The following is a 13,922-nucleotide window of genomic DNA, read 5'->3' on the forward strand; positions in this document are numbered from 1 at the left end:
TGAGTCTGTCTCTCTCTCTCTCTCTCTGGGTCTGTCTCTCTCTCTCTCTCTGGGTCTGTCTCTCTCTCTCTCTCTCTGGGTCTGTCTCTCTCTCTCTCCTGGGTCTGTCTCCCTCTCTCTCTCCATCTGTCTGATTAACTGGCAGAATCAGATGCAAAAAAAAAAATGTATTTGTCACATACACCCACAATAACATCTGCTAAATATGTGTAACTCACACAATCTCACTCACTCCTATTCTGTAATCCCCAAACCCAGAGGTGCTTCTACTTAGGGTACAGTGTATGTGAATGTAGGGGTTTGTCTGGTGATAAGCAGATTTATCCAAGCATTACTATTGATTTATTATCTAATTACACAGCCATCGTAATGGAGGCACTTTGGAGTAAATTGGATAGTTGCAGAGATAAGGTTTGGGCAACATGAGCTTTTCATGGCTGTAGTGTAATTGTAATTATTTGATAGGTTTTCTCTAAGAAGGGGTAAAAACATAAGGAACGCAGTGACAAGGGAACCATATACACTGATGTGAATGGAGAGAGTTACCATAGCAAATCCAACATCAGCCTTCTTCAGGGCCGGGCCATCGTTAGTTCCGTCTCCTGTCACAGCCACCACCTGTCGTGTCTCGAGGACGGTGCTGTCCATGATACCTGAGGGAGAGAAACAATACCACACCCCTCAGATCTCAACACACAGGACAGCAGTATAAATATTCACTGAGAATCACCCATGGAATCACATTTTTTGGGAGGAACATAACTAACAAATGCTGTCCCCCAATATTTTGAAAAGGCCTTTTCCCCATTTAATTAGCTTCAGTGTTTCTTTCGGTTAGTCTTCTTGTCAGGTGTCCATATTCATGACCCACACCTACATTATGCTTTCCCTGGCCCATCCTGCTCTCTTTCCACCCCTCCACTGCTCCCCAACTGAGATGAAACGGGCTAGTCTTTGAAGAGAACTGGGTTGGGCTGAGGGGGGTGGCAGTGCTACAGACCCCCGGATCCAATGTGTGTGTGTGTGTCTATCACACAAGAAATAGATGACACATTTCTGGAAGGAAAAGGGAGGGGAAACAAGAAAAGGAGAGATATGTGACAGCTTTAACCCACCTTTGACCAGAGTGTGTTTGTCAGTAGGAGAGGAACGAGCCAGCACACGCAGCTTGGGCCACACCTTGTCCAGACGCTCTTGCTCCACCTAGAGCACAGGAGTACACAGTGTCAGAGGGGCTGCATCTCTACTACTATATAATTTACGTCCCCATGACAGTCTCACCTCTATTATATAATTATAAAAGTCCCCTTTCAAAATAAAAGTCATGTGGTGTGTCTCACCTCTCCCTGGTCATTACGGATCAGCTGGTTGAACTCTTTGCCCTCCAGACACAAGAAGTCCTCGCCTGGCAACAGGATGCCACACTTGGTTGCTATGGCACGGGCGGTGTTGATGTTGTCCCCGGTAACCATGCGGACGGTGATGCCAGCCCTCTGGCACTTGAGGATAGCATCAGGTACCTTTATGGGAGGGAGGAGAGAGTCATGACTAAGTTCACTACAAGGACATTGGTCATCTAGTATTGTGTAGTTATATGTCCACTTAAAAATGTATTTATTGGTATAGTACCAGTGCTGATCTCAGACCAGTATGTGTAAGGTAAGTGTGTATCTGAGTGTATTCTGTATGTATATTCCCCTCCACACGTTCCCTACTCCATTTTGTACCACCGTTGATCTCAGTAACAGTGTCGCAGGTTATTTTAGTCTCCTTCTCAGCACGACAGTGTGAATCCCTGACAGCTTCTGCTCATTCTAGCGTGACCTCTCAACCCTCTGTGCGTGTGAGTCTCTCTCTCTCTATGTGTCTGAGTGAAGTCTTGTGTAATTAGCCACCCTCAGCTATGTGATGAGTCACTCCTCATTAGACCAATCAAATCACTTATTTATAGATCATTAGAAACCCCCCACAGACGTCTGCCGATCACACCGCTGAGCCCACAACCCCTTTCCCCACCCCGTCTGCCCTCACACAAACCACTAAACGTGTAGCTACGCTGTCTACACAACCCTCCCCCCACCCCGTCTGCCCTCACACAAACCACTAAACGTGTAGCTACGCTGTCTCCACAACCCTCCCCCACCCCGTCTGCCCTCACACAAACCACTAAACGTGTAGCTACGCTGTCTCCACAACCCTCCCCCCACCCCGTCTGCCCTCACACAAACCACTAAACGTGTAGCTACGCTGTCTCCACAACCCTCCCCCACCCCGTCTGCCCTCACACAAACCACTAAACGTGTAGCTACACGGTCTACACAACCCTCCCCCACCCCCCACTATAACACAGAATCCTAAGGAAATAAATAACCTACTATGGTGAATGCTCCCACACTAGCATTGGCAGACCACCCCATGTAAACATCCACTCACAGACCTACAATCGCTAACTCTTCAATGTTCCCCGAACAGTCGCCCACATCTCTGGCCTTTAGTTTGAACCATGATAACATCTCTGATGCTTTGCATTTTCCCTCAGTAATGCATTTGAATAATAAAATGACGCAGGTGTTCTTTCCCCATCTATCATGGTAATGAGGGGTGCCTCATCTCCATAATTAATGGATGCTATTAGTGAATATTATACATACCAGAAGAGAATTTCAGAGACGCTGCTGTCACGTAAATATCAGCGCTAAAGTGCACAGCCATTATAAATGTCCTAGCATGGCTGCTACAGTACAGTACCTTTCCGCTAGCAGCTAGCCGCCCTTCCCTTCCAACCCTATTGGGAACTGGTAGAGTGTCTGTCACCCGCTGGCTACAAAGCTATTTCCATCCACTATGTTATCTGCTGCTGCTTGACATTCAAAACTCTAATGACTATCAGTGAGTCATGTGAAAGACACAGCAAGTGGCGGTCGGGCGGAGCAAGAAACGAGCTAATATTGTACAGCCACACTCTTTAAAATGGCTGTTTCAGCAGGATTCATAATGCTGTTTTCACAAGAGCTCAGTAGGTTCAGCACACTATCGGCCATATTGGCACCAAAAGCTGTTGATAATACGTTTACATTGTAATTCGCAGGTTCACAGGCTCTGGCTGGGGCTATAGAGAAGACTCTTTAGGAGACAAGAGGGCCATTTCAGTTCTCTAGGGCCGCAGTGGAGTGAGGAGGGTTGAACATGAGCGTGAACATGAACTCAATGATGTGTGTGATGTGTGTGATGGGTGTGATGGGTGTGATGGGTGTGATGGGTGTGATGGGTGTGATGGGTGTGTGTTTGTGTGTGTGTGTGATGGGTGTGATGGGTGTGATGTGTGTGATGGGTGTGATGAGCTTTTCCGTCAAACACCAGCTCTCTAAATAGATACTGATGCCTGCAGTTATCGTAGTAGCAGAACTTAGTCAATGATGGGCCTCATGACACTGATTTGAACTATTTAATATGATACATTGTTGATATCAGTGTCATATGCATATGATGGGTGTGATGGGTGTGATGGGTGTGATGGGTGTGATGGGTGTGATGGGTGTGATGGGTGTGTGTTTGTGTGTGTGAGTGTGAGAGAGAGACTGTGCATGTGTCTGTGTGTGCAGATGAGCTTTTCCGTCAAACACCAGCTCTCTAAATAGATACTGGCTGCCTGCAGTTATCGTAGCATAGCAGAACTTAGATCAATGCATCACTGGCCTCATGACACTGATTTGAACTATTTAATATGATACATTGTTGATATCAGTGTCATATGCACCCAGTCTCTTATTTAAGCAATAAGGCCAGAGGAGGTGTGGTATATGGCCAATATTGTTATGTACCACGCAACGCAGAGTTCTTATGCACCACGCAACGCAGAGTGCCTGGACACAGCCCTTAGGTGCCTTATTGCTATTATAAACTGGTTACCAACGTAATTAGAGCTGTAGAAATAAATGTTTTGCCTTACATATGGTGTATGGTCTGATATACCATGACTGTCAGCCAATCAGTATTCAGGTCTCAAACAACCCAGTTTATAATATAAGATATACCTTGTCTATAGTTCTTGGTCCTCATGCACTTGTAAGTGGCTCTCAAATCGTTCCTCTCATTGACTGCTGCAGTCAATATGATATCATATGACTGGAGCCAGCAGGTTCCTGGGCTAATTCAATATATTTAATGGGGATCAGATGTTTGAGTCACACTGCAGCAAAACAGTTCATTATTTAATGGAAAATTGAACAGATCAACAAAATCCTTCAGCAGTGGTTTGGAGAAATCTTATTCTGACAAACAACAGTCCATTAAGACCTCTAGTACATTGAGCTTCATTATCTATACCTCTGATACTGTGGTCAACCTCCAAACAACAAACTACACAGCTAATCTAAGCAGTCATATCCAACATCAGCTCTGAAGATATCAACTACAAAAATATATATATATATACACAGTATCAGTCAAATGTTTGGACACACCTACTCATTCAAGGGTTTTTCTCCATTTTTATTATTTTCTACATTGCAGAATAATGGTGAAGACATCAATATTATGAAATAACAAAGTGCTAAACAAATTCAAATACATTTTACATTTGAGATTCTTCAAAGTAGCCACCTTTTGCCTCAATGACAACTTTGCACACACTTGGCATTCTCTCAACCAGCTTCATGAGGCAGTCACCTTGAATGCATCTCAATTAGTAGGTGTGCCTTGTTTAAAGTTCATTTGTGTAAGTCTTTCATCAATGCGTTTGAGCCAATCAGCTGTGTTGTGACAAGGTAGGAGTGGTATACAGAATATAGCCATATTTGGTGAAAGACCAAGTCCATATTATGACAAGAACAGCTCAAATAAGCAGAGAGAAATGACAGTCCATCATCACTAAGGCATGAAGGTCAGTCAATTCGGAAAAATTCAAGAACTTTGAAAGTTTCTTCAAGTGCAGTCGCAAAAACCATCAAGCGCTATGATAAAACTGGCTCTCATGAGGGCCACCACAGGAAAGGAAGACCCAGAGTTACCTCTGCTGCAGAGGATAAGTTCATTAGAGTTACCAGCCTCAGAAATTGCAGCCCAAATAAATTCTTCACAGAGTTCAAGTAACAGACATATCTCAACATCAACTGTTCAGAGGAGACTGTGTGAATCAGGCCTTCATGGTCTAATTGCTGCAAACAATCACCCGACCTCAACCCAATTGAGATGGTTTGGGATGAGTTGGACTGCAGAGTGAATTAAAAGCAGCCAACAAGTGCTCAGCATATGTGGGAACTTCTTCAAGACTGTTGGAAAAGCAGTCCTCATGCTGGTTGAGAGAATGCCAAGAAGGGTAGCTACTTTGAAGAATCTCAAATATAAAATATATTTTTATTTGTTTAACACTTATTGGTTACTACATGATTCCATATGTGTTATTTTATAGTTTTTATGTCTTCACTATTATTCTACAATGTGGAAAATATTAAACGTAAAGAAAAACCCTTGAATGAGTAGGTGTGTCCAAACCTTTGACTGGTACTGTATATTTATGTACTTTCTGATCAGTTAGAGGATGTTCACCAGAGCTTGTTTTGTTCAGGCAGAATGCGTCTGTCCATGTCTCACCTCAGGTCTGACAGGGTCTTCAATGCCGACCACACAGATGCAGGTGAGCTCGTTGAGGATATCGGCCTCGTTGTCCCAGTTTGGTTCTCCTGCCTCGGCAGGGAAGTCCCTGTAGGCCACACAGATGGTCCTTAGACCGTCACAGGCCATGGGCTCAATCACCACCTTCACCATCTCATCACGGTCCTTAGGCTTGAAGATACGTGGCTCCCCGTTCGTGTCCAGGATACGGGAACATCTAGAGGGCGAGGAGGGAAGGGGGGGGGGGATAGAAAGATGGACTTGATCATCCACCCCCTCCTATCTTGGTGTATCCATTCATCAACTAAAGGTATGACCAATCCCCCCCCCCCCACCCCTCTCCCTCCACTCTGTACTTGCGTAGGACGATCTCGGAGGCTCCTTTGCTGTACATGCGGAAGCCGCTACCGTCTGTGTTCTTCAGCACTGTGCTCATGCTCTTACGGGAGGAGTTGAAGGTGTACACCTGGAACCACACCTCTCAGTTAGTTATAACTCTCATATTATCACAATATGCTATATCACTATAGTACACTAGTTTGTGTGTAAGTTGGCTTTCTGTAGGAATAACGGGCAGTAGGTTATTTGTAAATTTAGTCTTGGAGCCACACAGAACACACATTTATAAAAGTGAAATAAGTTACAGATTTCACAGTTAACTTCATTGATACATTTTGAAGCAGCTACACACCTTATACAGCTTCTCCTCAGGAATCTCGTCCCTGATTGGCTGGTAGTCCCTCTTCAGTTCCAGCACGAAGCCCAATAGGGAGCATTCTGTCTTGTTGCCAACGTGGCGGGGCAGACCTCCCTCCTTCGCTGGAGACTGGAGAAACAAACTAAACGTTACACACACCCTACCAACTGTATGCTACAAACATGTATATTTCATGGAGAAGACATAACGTAATAAGAGCATTGAGATATGCATCCTACAGAGTGTAAAAGCAACCATGAAGAAATGCACTAGAGAAGAAGACTATGCATTTGTCAGGATGTGCACACACTGCGTACATATGACATGAAGCTCCAGATGTCGAAGCGCTATGGTCCAAGGAATGATCGAAGATGAGTGAGGGATTCTCCTAAGGGCTATTTAAAGCCTGCATCTTCAGTCTTATGTGATTATCTGGTGGTATTGATTACAAGATGAATGAGTGGATAGAAAGCAGTATCATGTTTCTGGAATGTTATTATGGACCATCTTTACTGAAGACTGGGACGATAGTAGCGTGTGCTTCAAGTGCCTCACTTAAGGATTTGTGTGTGTGTGTGGGTGTGTTCGTGTGTGCGTGTGTGAGAGTGAGCAGTGAAGGTTTATTGTGAGTGCTCGTTCAATTTCTGAATTTGAGGATGGGTGTGTAAGTGTACAGTGTGTGTGTGTGTCTGTGTGTGCATCTCTCTCTCTCTCTCTCACCAGGATCTTAGTAGTATAGGCTGAGTTGATGGCGATGCTGTTGACCAGGACTTCCAGTGTGGATGGTTTGATGACGTCGGGTTCCGGTACTTTCTTGTAGTGTGTGTCTCCCAAGTAGGCCTGCACCACGGTCATACGGTTCATGGTGAGGGTGCCTGTCTTGTCGGAGCAGATGGTCGTAGCATTCCCCATTGTCTCACACGCATCCAGGTGACGCACCAGGTTATTGTCTTTCATCATTTTCTACACAGGGGACAAGACAGACAGAGGTCAGTGCTGTGTGTGTGTGACCTGACAGAGTAAGTCTGGGAGATGGTGGCAGCTAGAGACAGCCCCTCTGGCACAGCCACTTCCAGCACCGTGTGCGTGTTGGTTTGTGCGTACCTTGACAGAGTAGGCCAGAGAGATGGTGGCAGCTAGAGGCAGCCCCTCTGGCACAGCCACTTCCAGCACCGTGTGCGTGTTGGTTTGTGCGTACCTTGACAGAGTAGGCCAGAGAGATGGTGGCAGCTAGAGGCAGCCCCTCTGGCACAGCCACTTCCAGCACCGTGTGCGTGTTGGTTTGTGCGTACCTTGACAGAGTAGGCCAGAGAGATGGTGACGGCTAGAGGCAGCCCCTCAGGCACAGCCACTTCCAGCACCGTGTGCGTGTTGGTTTGTGCGTACCTTGACAGAGTAGGCCAGAGAGATGGTGACGGCTAGAGGCAGCCCCTCAGGCACAGCCACCACCAGCACCGTGTGCGTGTTGGTTTGTGCGTACCTTGACAGAGTAGGCCAGAGAGATGGTGGCAGCTAGAGGCAGCCCCTCTGGCACAGCCACCACCAGCACCGTGTGCGTGTTGGTTTGTGCGTACCTTGACAGAGTAGGCCAGAGAGATGGTGGCAGCTAGAGGCAGCCCCTCTGGCACAGCCACTTCCAGCACCGTGTGCGTGTTGGTTTGTGCGTACCTTGACAGAGTAGGCCAGAGAGATGGTGACGGCTAGAGGCAGCCCCTCAGGCACAGCCACTTCCAGCACCGTGTGCGTGTTGGTTTGTGCGTACCTTGACAGAGTAGGCCAGAGAGATGGTGACGGCTAGGGGCAGCCCCTCAGGCACAGCCACCACCAGCACCGTGTGCGTGTTGGTTTGTGCGTACCTTGACAGAGTAGGCCAGAGAGATGGTGGCAGCTAGAGGCAGCCCCTCTGGCACAGCCACTTCCAGCACCGTGTGCGTGTTGGTTTGTGCGTACCTTGACAGAGTAGGCCAGAGAGATGGTGACGGCTAGAGGCAGCCCCTCAGGCACAGCCACTTCCAGCACCGTGTGCATGTTGGTTTGTGCGTACCTTGACAGAGTAGGCCAGAGAGATGGTGGCAGCTAGAGGCAGCCCCTCTGGCACAGCCACTTCCAGCACCGTGTGCGTGTTGGTTTGTGCGTACCTTGACAGAGTAGGCCAGAGAGATGGTGACGGCTAGAGGCAGCCCCTCAGGCACAGCCACTTCCAGCACCGTGTGCGTGTTGGTTTGTGCGTACCTTGACAGAGTAGGCCAGAGAGATGGTGACGGCTAGAGGCAGCCCCTCAGGCACAGCCACTTCCAGCACCGTGTGCGTGTTGGTTTGTGCGTACCTTGACAGAGTAGGCCAGAGAGATGGTGACGGCTAGAGGCAGCCCCTCAGGCACAGCCACTTCCAGCACCGTGTGCGTGTTGGTTTGTGCGTACCTTGACAGAGTAGGCCAGAGAGATGGTGACGGCTAGGGGCAGCCCCTCAGGCACAGCCACTTCCAGCACCGTGTGCGTGTTGGTTTGTGCGTACCTTGACAGAGTAGGCCAGAGAGATGGTGACGGCTAGAGGCAGCCCCTCAGGCACAGCCACTTCCAGCACCGTGTGCGTGTTGGTTTGTGCGTACCTTGACAGAGTAGGCCAGAGAGATGGTGACAGCTAGAGGCAGCCCCTCAGGCACAGCCACTTCCAGCACCGTGTGCGTGTTGGTTTGTGCGTACCTTGACAGAGTAGGCCAGAGAGATGGTGACAGCCAGAGGCAGCCCCTCTTCCAGCACCGTGTGCGTGTTGGTTTGTGCGGCTAGAGGCAGCCCCTCAGGCACAGCCACTTCCAGCACCGTGTGCGTGTTGGTTTGTGCGTACCTTGACAGAGTAGGCCAGAGAGATGGTGACGGCTAGAGGCAGCCCCTCAGGCACAGCCACTTCCAGCACCGTGTGCGTGTTGGTTTGTGCGTACCTTGACAGAGTAGGCCAGAGAGATGGTGACAGCTAGAGGCAGCCCCTCAGGCACAGCCACTTCCAGCACCGTGTGCGTGTTGGTTTGTGCGTACCTTGACAGAGTAGGCCAGAGAGATGGTGACGGCTAGAGGCAGCCCCTCAGGCACAGCCACCACCAGCACCGTGACTCCGATGATGAAGAACTTGACAAAGTACTGGATGTAGATGGGGGTACACTCCTTCAGCCATGGGCGACCCTGCACCCCGAACGTGTCAATCACGAAGTACAGGATGAGAATGACCACCGTCACTGCTGACATGATCAGACCTGGGCAAAAGAAACAAAGTATACTGTTTCTATCTGGCGGTCAAATCCAGGAGCAGGCATGTACAGATGTAGGACCTTAATTTGATCACCCTTAAAATTGTATTGCATTTCAGGTTTAAAAAGGCTTCCAAAGTTTGGAATTTCCACTGAAATTTCATACTTGATCGGCCCTTACGAAAAATGTTTAACCCCTACAAAAATATCTATTGGTTATAATCCACATAATAATTCACATTTCCTGTTGCTGCAGGATTATTTTCCTGCTGTAGCTCAAATCACAATTTTACATCTGTATGTACACCTGTGTGTACGTGTGTCAGGGTCCTAATGTTTTTAAGACCTTCTCTATTCTTACCTGCCTTGCCGGTCTGCAATGTCTATGTGTGTGTGCCTGTGTAGGTCTGTGTGCACGTGCACCTCTGCCTCTGACCTCACCTGCCTTCCCGATTAGCACAGCCAGTTTGGTGAGTTTGCCCTGCAGCACAGACTTCTCCTTCTTGGTGATCTGAACCCTCTTCACCTGTTTGACCTCCACCTCCGGCTCCTTCTCCTCGGACTCAACCTCACTCTTCAGGGGCTGGATCTCCAGGGCAATGCCGTCCTGGGTCTTAGCTATGGGACAGGGTAGATGGATGAGGAAATCGGTAGGGTAGAGGGAGGTGGTGGTGGGAAGAGGGTGGTGGGGGTGGAGGAGGGCAATTAGTGGTGGTGAAAAAGTTTGAGGAGAGTAAAGAGGGTAGTGATTGGAGGTTGGAGATGGTTGGTGGTGAGATTTGTTTGTTTTTTTTGGGGGGGGGGGGGGGGGGGGCAGGAGGAAGGGAGATCGAGGGGGTTGTGGTTCAGTTCCGGTTGGAAGAGAGGAAGAAACACGGTCACCAGACCACCAGACCAGTGATCCACTAAACCATGTGGATCATTTCATCTCTTAAACCAGAACAGATCCCTTGTGATCAACACTGATGTTATTATTTGTTGTTAGCGGTCAATTTGATGGAGAGTTCAGCAAATGCGATTTATTCTTCATTAAAGTAAAATTAGTACTCAATAATTAACTGATTGATTGTGTAAATACTCTAATGCATAAATGAAACATTGCGAAAGCAGGTGTTGGAAAGTGTAAACACACAGCACAGAATTCATCAGGAAATGCTTGAGATAAAGGTAAGGATTTAACAACACAAAACTGATTTGTAGCAGCATTTTAACGCTATGCAACTTCTCCCAGATTGTGCATTTCCATACAGGATTTACCCCAGTGTTTCACCCAAAACGCTCAGATTTTTCTGTTTCCATCTATGCGGGCCGGAACCAGTGTCTCACTGGGCCATGGCTCTGGTGGACTTGCTTTCACCTGGGGCCAAAGCCAGGCCCCTGGTACTTTCAGCCTGCATTTACATAACAACAGCTAACTGTGAACACCTTTTCGCATAGCAACTGTCTTGATGATGCAGAGGTTGTTGAATCTGCTCTCCCCAATGTTTAGTGTGACTCTCCTGATGGAAACACAATTACACTAGAGTTTACATTAACATAAAACACTGCCGACACACTGGTGTGGGGCCTGTGCCATTAAACCCCTTCAACTCATCCAGAACGCCGCAGCCCGTCTGGTGTTCAACCTTCCCAAGTTCTCTCACGTCACCCCGCTCCTCCGTTCTCTCCACTGGCTTCCAGTTGAAGCTCGCATCCGCTACAAGACCATGGTGCTTGCCTACGGAGCTGTGAGGGGAACGGCACCTCAGTACCTCCAGGCTCTGATCAGGCCCTACACCCAAACAAGGGCACTGCGTTCATCCACCTCTGGCCTGCTCGCCTCCCTACCACTGAGGAAGTACAGCTCCCGCTCAGCCCAGTCAAAACTGTTCGCTGCCCTGGCCCCCCCAATGGTGGAACAAACTCCCTCACGACGCCAGGACAGCGGAGTCAATCACCACCTTCCGGAGACACCTGAAACCCCACCTCTTTAAGGAATACCTAGGATAGGTTAAGTAATCCCTCTCACCCCACCCCCCCCCTAAGTTTTAGATGCACTATTGTTAAGTGACTGTCCCACTGGATGTCATAAGGTGAATGCACCAATTTGTAAGTCGCTCTGGATAAGAGCGTCTGCTAAATGACTTAAATGTAAATGTAATGTAAATGGGTAAGTCTCCATGGAAATGCGCCAAGAAGAGTCGATGGAGATGGTTTTTGGTTTTACATCATACATATAACAGAGAATATTTTCAGAACATCGAGGTTGTAAATTCTACAATGGTTCCTTTGCGGGGGGATTGTCAACTGAACGTATTTCATCTCTGCTACAGAGTTAAGTCATGTTTTACAAACGCAAATAAGATATTTGCCTTTCACCACTTCATATCTTATATTCGCTCCGCTTGTTCTCTAGCGCTGTCTCTTTTCCAGTAGAAATAGTCCACAATATCTAAGGGCGAGTATAATAAAGATGGTAAAATAAAAGATCAGTATTCTATGGTAATTAGTGTCATATGCATTGCTATGGATTCTATTTGTGGCCCATGCAAACTCAACACCAGTGAATTTAAAGTACATTCACAATCTAGTTGGATCATTTTGTACCTTTGTCATTTTTGCTGTAATGTTTTTTTTCTCACACTCCTAAAATGTCTGTACTTGAAGTCCCTTGTATTGAGCATAGTGACTCTGCCACCCCTGAGAATAGGCCACCAGATACCGAGTCAGTCCTAACATAAAACCCATTAGACCAGACCCACCAGACTGAACACAGCCACACACTGACTGGACTGGCAGACTGACGCACGGACGGATGGATGGACTGACTCACTGACGGATGCACAGCACTTACAGGCGCAGCATGGACCACGACGCGGGGTGGACGAGGGGTGGGGGTGGGTGGACGAGGGGTGGACGGGTGGACGAGGGGTGGAGGGGTGCGTGGCTGGACGAGGGGTGGGGTTGGGGGGTGGAGGTGAGGGTGTGGACGAGGGGTGGAGGGGGTGCGTGGCTGGACGAGGGGTGGGGTTGGGGGGTGGAGGTGAGGGTGTGGACGAGGGGTGGGGGTGGACGAGGGGTGGGGGGTGGGGTGGGTGGACGAGGGGTGGCGTTGCGAGTGTGTTACCCCTCAAAAAAGCTCAAAGAAACTGACAAACTGAAAAAAAGAGAACAAAAAACAAAGCAGAGATACAACCACCACAAAAATAAAATTATGAGCTAGAAGACGAGGCTGCACATCTCCAGAGGTAGTTTTTATTTGCGAAAGAGACAGAAAAATAAATAAAGAGAGGTAGAGTCAAACAGTGATCGCGAGAAGAGAGTACGAGACAGCATGAGGTCCTGAGCAACATCCTGGAAAGAGGCAACAGTGAGAGAAAAGAAACAGAATAGAAAAACAGAACAGACAACAATCCACAGCCCATTGATAATGTCAGGCTGCAACTCCCACAATGACCCACTTCCCAGAGTGTGTACAGTCTCCCTAACCCCTTGACCCTAGTTCTGAAGTTAGCATTAGATAGATAGAATAATTTAGATTATAATTATATATACAATGTCTATTATAATTATGTTTAGATCCCTTCTTTTTTAAACTAAGCCCAAAAACTATTACCAAATTCACAGATACTGAAAAATTATATCAGGGGTCCTACCACTCCTATTCCATTTACTCTCAGGAGCCACAGATTACTTGGGATCCATAAAGCTACTACACTGGATAAACTACTCATCAGTATGTGGACATTTTCAGAATATATATTTCATGTTGTGAATGCAGGTTGGGTCGACCTGTCCCTATTAATTTAATGTTGTCCTACTCTAGCATTAGCTACCGCTCCATGCTGGAGAGGAGAGAAGCTGTTTACTAGTGAAAGGCCAAGGGTGAGGGGAAGGAGAGAGGAGAGGGCAGGAGGGCTGGGGAGGGTCTGTGAGCAGCAGATGCTCAGGCCCTGGGAGGCTGAGTGGGGGGGGGGACAGCTTGGATGAGTTCTGGATGACACGTCACATGGAGGGTGGAGCGGTCCAGGCCAGGCAAGCTGTAAGAGCTACAACACCCCGGGTGTCTATCTAAACATAGGATGTGAGGATGAAACTTTCTATTTGGGGCTAGTAGGACTAACCCTTTTGCAGCTCTGTGATTGAGGTAAAGATAACCCTATTTAGCCCTAGAAGGGATTCAAATCTACTTGAGTTGTTGTGTTATTATTTTAACCCCATATAGCTCTGACCGATATACCTGCAGTAGTCTAGAACAGAAGGATAAAGAAGGATACTCCTGGGAAGCTGATAATGGTTGACTACAGTTGTGTTATACTAACCCCTCATAGCTCTGAAGGATATAGGCTACAACAGTAGTGCTGAATGCTAACCCTAGGTAGCCTTGAGATG

At 47.7% G+C, this 13,922-nt stretch overlaps 1 protein-coding gene across 7 annotated transcripts in view; it reads right to left on the minus strand.

The window, feature by feature from the left end:
* The window catches only part of LOC124028940 (plasma membrane calcium-transporting ATPase 1-like), a 176,117-nt gene that overhangs the window by 76,383 nt on the left and 85,812 nt on the right, over positions 1-13,922 (minus strand). For all 7 annotated transcript variants that reach the window (XM_046340867.1, XM_046340855.1, XM_046340835.1 and 4 more), the window contains 9 exons: positions 9,993-10,169; positions 9,343-9,557; positions 7,031-7,273; positions 6,305-6,439; positions 5,970-6,079; positions 5,593-5,830; positions 1,341-1,520; positions 1,116-1,203; positions 547-653 (listed from right to left, as the gene is read on the minus strand). In XM_046340867.1, the coding sequence (XP_046196823.1) occupies positions 547-653; positions 1,116-1,203; positions 1,341-1,520; positions 5,593-5,830; positions 5,970-6,079; positions 6,305-6,439; positions 7,031-7,273; positions 9,343-9,557; positions 9,993-10,169 (1,493 nt within the window). The remainder of the gene's footprint in view (positions 1-546; positions 654-1,115; positions 1,204-1,340; positions 1,521-5,592; positions 5,831-5,969; positions 6,080-6,304; positions 6,440-7,030; positions 7,274-9,342; positions 9,558-9,992; positions 10,170-13,922) is intronic.

The sequence above is a fragment of the Oncorhynchus gorbuscha genome, linkage group LG03 (genome assembly GCF_021184085.1).
Source record: "Oncorhynchus gorbuscha isolate QuinsamMale2020 ecotype Even-year linkage group LG03, OgorEven_v1.0, whole genome shotgun sequence".
NCBI lineage: Eukaryota > Metazoa > Chordata > Actinopteri > Salmoniformes > Salmonidae > Oncorhynchus > Oncorhynchus gorbuscha.